General features: G+C 49.2%; 1 protein-coding gene across 1 annotated transcript in view; it reads right to left on the bottom strand.

Moving 5' to 3' along the window:
- Positions 1-2,645: 2,645 nt before the first annotated feature.
- Positions 2,646-7,201, bottom strand: part of DRC5 (dynein regulatory complex subunit 5) — a 40,362-nt gene continuing 35,806 nt past the window's right edge. Inside the window, exon 5 of the mRNA XM_089661172.1 lies at positions 2,646-2,967. Coding sequence (XP_089517298.1) covers positions 2,782-2,967 — 186 coding nt within the window. The 3' untranslated portion in view covers positions 2,646-2,781. The remainder of the gene's footprint in view (positions 2,968-7,201) is intronic.

The raw sequence follows: 7,201 nt of genomic DNA, 5'->3' as shown, positions 1-7,201 counted from the left end.
CATCCCAAAGGTGTTCAGTAGGGTTGAGGTGAAGGACACTCGAGTTCCCAAAGGTGTTCAGTAGGGTTGAGGTGAAGGACACTCGAGTTCCCAAAGGTTTTCAGTAGGGTTGAGGTGAAGGACACTCAAGTTCCCAAAGGTGTTCAGTAGGGTTGAGGTGAAGGACACTCGAGTTCCTCCACACCAAACTGGTCAACCCATGTCTTTATGGAGCTGGCTTTGTACACAGGGGCACAGTCATGGTGGAACAGAAAAGAGCCAACTCCAAACTGTTACACAAGGCTGGAAGAGCACAATTTTCTACAGTCTTTGTATGCTGTAGTAGTAACAGTAGTCCTCACTGGAAACACCTGAACATAACTATTTGGAGGGGTTCCACAAGCTATCGGCCATATAATGTATAAATATATGACTTTTGTTAACAGACCAAATTCGCATTTGCTGAAGACAGGGCTCCAGCAGAAGACTATACAGCACTGAGGCCTGGATCGTGAAGCCGTAAAGAAGTGTTTTACCCCATGCATCTCTGTCCAGGAGACCCCTTATTTTATACTGCAGTGTTACCCTCTCCTGCTGTTCTCCATTTACAAACATAAATTATTAGTCCTGAAGAAGAGGATCCCCAATACACATCTGGTTACCACTAGATCAGGAGTCTCCAAAACTTTCTAAACAAAGGGCCAGTTTACTGTACTTCAGGCTTTAGGGGGGGCCAGATGTTGGTGTCAGTGGGAGGAGTAATACCCCATCACTGGTGTCAGTGGGAAGGGTAGTGGCCCATCATTAGTGTTAGTAGAAAAAATGGTACCCCATCATTAGTATCAGTAGAATGAATAGTGCCCCATAGTTGGTGTCAGTGGAAGGAATAGTACCCCATCAATGGTGTCAGTAGGAAGTATAGTGCCCAATTATTGGTGTCAGTAGAATGAATAGTGCCCCCTAGTTGGTGTCAGTTGGAAGAATAGTGCCCATTATTGGTGTCAGTAGAATTAATATTGCCCCCTAGTTGGTATCAGTGGAAGGAACCATCATTGGTGTCAGTAGGAGGAATAGTGCCCCATCATTGGTATCAGTGGGAGGAATAGTGTCCCATCATTGGTATCAGTGAGAGGAATAGTGTCCCATCATTGGTATCAGTGGAAGGAATAGTGCCCCATCATTGGTGTCAGTGGGAGGAATAGTGCCCCATCATTGGTGTCAGTGGGAGGAATAGTGCCCCATCATTGGTATCAGTGGAAGGAATAGTGCCCCTTTGTTGGTATCAGTGGGAGGAATAGTGCCCCAAGAGTCAGATAAAGGCAGATAAAGGGCCACATTTGGCCGCCGGTGTGAGGACCACTGTGTTAAGCCATCAGAGAGGTGAAATGCAAAGAACACCGTACCAACAATATCCACAAAATCAGCTTGTTTTTTATAGCCCGTTGGAGGAAACAGCACTGATGTGTCCCCTAACCCCCTCCATTAATTACTCTGCCCTACACCACCATGGCTCCTCTGTCCATCACTGACAATACAGCTTTTGTCTCATGTTTTGTAAAAGGAAATGGGCAGGAGAAGTATTTTGCGGTGTGTGATGTAGGAAAGGAGGAGAGGAGTGCTCCTCTGTGACCAAGCCCCGGTGTGTGGGGCGAAACGTGTCAGAGGGCATGGCCAGAGCAATGGCTGAGGCCATCTTCATACTAGATTCCACATGTGGTTAGAGCGGCGTCCTTTCCTACATCACACTTGCAAGACTGGATACCATTGTGGACACCGCTCCCCCTTCATACCAGTGAGGCGACTATTGGAGCGGCGCCACCACGCTACACATATTTTGGGGTGTGGTTTGAAACAATGGGGTGTGGCTTGTTTCTACACAAATGGTGATAATGCCACTCCAGTGCTTCTCATCTTTATGGAGGTATGTACTGCTAGCCTTTACCTTACTCCACCCAATGGGATTACCGTATCTCCCGTACATGTAGTATTATTAGTATTTCAGGTACTTATATAGTGGTGTCAATTTACGCAGCACTTTACATATATATTGTACATTCACATCAGTCCCTAACCCTCAAGGGGCGTACAATCTAAGGTCCCTAACCCTCAAGGGGCGTACAATCTAAGGTCCCTAACCCTCAAGGGGCGTACAATCTAAGGTCCCTAACCCTCAAGGGGCGTACAATCTAAGGTCCCTAACCCTCAAGGGGTGTACATTCACATCAGTCCCTAACCCTCAAGGGGCGTACAATCTAAGGTCCCTAACCCTCAAGGGGTGTACATTCACATCAGTCCCTAACCCTCAAGGGGCGTACAATCTAAGGTCCCTAACCCTCAAGGGGTGTACATTCACATCAGTCCCTAACCCTCAAGGGGCGTACAATCTTAGGTCTCTAACTCACATAAACATACTACGGCCAACTTAGACAGGAACCTATTAACCTACCAGCATGTCTTTGGAGTGTGGGAGGAAACCGGAGTACCGCGAGGAAACCCACGCAGACACAGGGAGAACATGCAAACTCCAGGCAGGTGGTGTCGTGGTTGGGAATCGAACCAACGACCTGAGTACTGCCAGGTGGAAGTGCTAACCATTTAGCCACTGTGCTGCCTGCTTGTTACCCCATGTGAAAATGTTCTCTAAATAATAACTAGAACACTATAGATTGATGTTTTCATCATTTGGTTTATTATTCGCTTGATATACGTTTGTATGTATGTGTCCCCTTACCCCTCCTGCTGGTTCTAACCGGACATCATACTGGAGGATTTTAGAATGTCCTGGTGATGGAAACATACTTTTTAGTGCATGTGGGTTTTGCTTGGTGTTGGTTTTGGTTGGCTCTGTAGTCGGGCCCGCTCTTGATTACTTCTCAGGACCTGGTTTATGAAGAATTCACTCTCCTGTCCCACATCGGTCAGCCGCAGATCGAACTCCAGCAGGGTTTTGTTCTCCGACATCCCTTCCAGCAGCTGCTTCCCACCATCCTGGAGACACAATGGAGATCATATGATGCCAGACATGCAATAACTCCAAGGCTCTCATCAGACTCATAACATGTGCTGATCCTTCATGGTAAAGTATGGAACGGCATGTGTTCTGTGTACCTGGTGCAGTGAGCATCGCCGTGTCGGCTACTCCTGGGCATGCATCTTGATGGGGTCACATCTGGTTCAGTGGGGCAGAAAGGTTGCAAAGACTTTGCATGGGGCAAGTTCACTTGTAAGAACCCCTTTCCCCCCAACCCTCACTCTGCATCAGATGGTGTTGGAGCCTTCACTTCTATCCTCTCCTCTTCAGGTGACAGTGTCAAGAACTGGTGATTGGGAGGAGGTTGCATGCTTACTAAGGGCTCCAACATAGCAACGGAGCCGGGGCTGGGGGGGTGCAGCAATGGTGTGTACCAGCAGGTGGGTGTTCTTACTGAATCATTTTGGAAAGGCCAAACTCTGGCCTTGAGCATTCATCTAGAGCTGGCAACGCTTATCAGGTGTCTTCAAATTTTATTGGCTGCATGCTTGTTCCAGGTCAGCAAACCACATGGCTAGGTCAGGACACCTCAAACTGAAGGCACATGCTCAGTTTGGTGTGTATTGCTAGGACCCTGCATTCACTATATCGGCTCTCCCCGGACCCTGCATTCACTATATCTGGTCTCCAGGGCCCTGCATTCACTATATCCGCTCTCCTCGGACCCTGCATTCACTATATCCGCTCTCCCCGGACCCTGCATTCACTATATCCGCTCTCCCCAGACCCTGCATTTACTATATCCGGTTTCCCCGGACCCCGCATTCACTATATCCGCTCTCCCCAGACCCTGCATTCACTATATCCGCTCTCCCCGGACCCTGCATTCACTATATCCGGTTTCCCCGGACCCTGCATTCACTATATTTGCTCTCCCGGGACCCCGCATTCACTATATGCGCTCTCCCTGGACCCCACAGTCACTATATCTGCTCTCCTCGGACCCCGCATTCACTATATCCGGTTTCCCCGGACCCCGCATTCACTATATCCGCTCTCCCCGGACCCTGCATTCACTATATCCGGTTTCCCCGGACCCTGCATTCACTATATTTGCTCTCCCGGGACCCCGCATTCACTATATGCGCTCTCCCTGGACCCCACAGTCACTATATCTGCTCTCCTCGGACCCCGCATTCACTATATCCGGTTTCCCCGGACCCTGCATTCACTATATCCGCTCTCCCCAGACCCTGCATTCACTATATCCGCTCTCCCCGGACCCTGCATTCACTATATCCGCTCTCCCCGGACCCCGCATTCACTATATCCGCTCTCCCTGGACCCTGCATTCACTATATCCGCTCTCCCCGGACCCTGCATTCACTATATCCGCTCTCCCCGGACCCTGCATTCACTATATCCGCTCTCCCCGGACCCCGCATTCACTATATCCGCTCTCCCCGGACCCCGCATTCACTATATCCGCTCTCCCCGGACCCTGCATTCACTATATCTGGTCTCCCCGGACCCTGCATTCACTATATCCGCTCTCCCCGGACCCTGCATTCACTATATCTGGTCTCCCCGGACCCTGCATTCACTATATCCGCTCTCCCCGGACCCTGCATTCACTATATCCGCTCTCCCCGGACCCTGCATTCACTATATCCGCTCCCCCCGGACCCTGCAGTCACTATATCCGGTCTCCCCGGACCCCGTATTTACTATATCCGCTCTCCCCGGACCCCGCATTCACTATATCCGCTCTCCCCGGGCCCCGCATTCACTATATCTGCTCTCCCCAGACCCTGCATTCACTATATCCGCTCTCCCCGGACCCTGCATTCACTATATCCGCTCTCCCCGGACCCTGCATTCACTATATCCGCTCTCCCCGGACCCCGCATTCACTATATCCGCTCTCCCTGGACCCTGCATTCACTATATCCGCTCTCCCCGGACCCTGCATTCACTATATCCGCTCTCCCCGGACCCTGCATTCACTATATCCGCTCTCCCCGGACCCCGCATTCACTATATCTAGTCTCCCACAATACACAGAACATGGAAATGCAATTATTTTAGTAAATATAACTGCTAAATCCTTTTTCTCATCAGCAGTATATAGCAGTCTTGTGACTTCTATCAGTGTCCAGCAGAGCACTGGTTAATCTTGTAGGGGGAGTTTTTATTTTGCTCTAGGAATCCTCCTAGAGAACCCCTGACCTTTGTCTAGGTCAGTGTTTCTCAATGTTCTTTCAGTCAAGGCACCCTTTAAAATGATGGAAAATCTCAAGGCACCGCAATCTAAAATGTGAAAACATTATTCTCCACACATCCAGGACACCCAACATTGGAGGCCATTTATTCTTCCACAGCAAATACACCTTTGCACACCGACTAGCATTCCAGTGTGTCTCTCCCTCACTCTGCTAATGTGACCCCAGTGCTGAGAGGGGCGGGGGAGGGCCAAAAAAAGGTGATGTGCCGGCACCCGATGTCCTCCTTATCAACCGATGATGTCATTAGTTGTTAGGGTGCTGGCAGCTAAAAGGTCAGAAAACTGCACAATGATAACCTGTGGATGTGTGTACTAGAAGGCAGGAATGATCCACCTGCTGGCTTGTTTACAATTTTTGGTCATTTTGCCAAGACACCCCTGAGGAAGCCTGAAGGCACCCCATGATGCCTGGGCACCCTGGCTGAGAAAGGCTGGTCTAGACAGTGCTGATTGGCCCTGTGCTGATCACATGCACTCTCCCAAGAAAAAAGGATACACACCAAACTGAGCATGTGCAGAATGTCTCCACATGATATGTCTTATCAGGAGATAAGAGGGGGACACTGGAAGAAAGGGAGGATCAGAGAAGTCAGGATCAAACAATCAAACAGCGTTTTTACACAATGGAGAGGATTAACCCCTTAGGTCCCACAGTGAGTATAACAAGCACGCTTTACTGCATCTACAGACTGATTGTACTGTTGTGGGTTTAGGAACACTTTAAAGTGGTTTTAAACCTCAGACATATGAACAAAGCATATCCTTCTATAGTATGTACTTGTCTCAATCCAGAGCACTAAGTGTCATTTCTGTCTGCTGCCTCCTTCCTCTGCTATCTGCTTGAGTCACTTCTGAAAAATGTTTCTGACACCAAGAGAAAAATGGTGACAGGGGAGGGAGCTCCAGCACACAGCTTGTGCTTGACAGTCTGTTTAAAGGGGGTTGTGTCCCTTTCCACCAATCAGCTGTCAGAGCTCTCTTCACTGAGTGTTCACACTAATGCTGTGCGGGATACCGCATATAAATCGCACAGGAATCACACTGCATTCCTGAGCGAATTACATGCAATGTCTGTGAGGTGCGATTTGAGCCATACATTTTGTATGGCTCAAATCACATCGCATCTGCACCAAAAAGGTGCAGGACCCATTTTTTCACCCGCACCTGAATCGCATTGCATGGGTGTTCTCACCCATGCAATGCAATTTCTGCCAATGGCATCGCGTTTTGCGATCTGTTTCAGGGTGTCATTAATTTAACATTGACACCCACACCAGATCGCATGAACGCCGTACAACTGCAATGTAGTGCAGGAAACGCACAGGATTCACAACGTTTCCCGCACCGCATTTGTATGAACCCGGTCTGAGTGTAACTTAGGCTCTCTGTCCCCTCTGACAGCTCAGACAAGCTTTATAAATTCTGGACTTTGAATGGCTGTAGAGAAGAGAGGGTTTCAGCTAAACAGGTACAACTTCTGGGTTTACAACCACTTTAATCACTAAAGTATTTGTCTGCAGGAAACTGTCTTTGTGGATTAAGGGAGGATATTTATTGGTATTAGTGTAACTATACACTCAGCGGCCACTTTATTAGGTACACCTTGCTAGTACCTTGCAGTTTACCGTCAGAACAGCCTTCATTCTTGGAGGCATGGATTCCACAAGGTGTTGGAAACATTCCTCAGATTTCGGTCCATATTCACATGAGATACCCCCAGTTCACATCTATGCGGCCGTGCGGGTTGCGTTTTGCACAGGCAGGAGAGCCCTTTCATTTGAATGGACTCCAGTGCCCGGGACACGCAGGGAAGAAGTCCCGGCACTTTTTTGGAAAATGCAGCCGAGGTTCCCAGTACGGTTGCATTTCTGAGTGCGGGCGGCATGTCATTAGAAACAATGGCACCCGCCCGCGGGTCCGTATTTCTCTGTGCGGGTGGTGCTCGGCTGCTCGGATTTTCGTACGGA

Source organism: Staurois parvus, unplaced genomic scaffold (genome assembly GCF_062004578.1).
Source record: "Staurois parvus isolate SC_StPar_1 unplaced genomic scaffold, SC_StPar_1.0 ptg001320l, whole genome shotgun sequence".
NCBI lineage: Eukaryota > Metazoa > Chordata > Amphibia > Anura > Ranidae > Staurois > Staurois parvus.
Note: the sequence above shows the minus strand (reverse complement) of the source record. Positions and strands in the feature narration are given on the sequence as shown.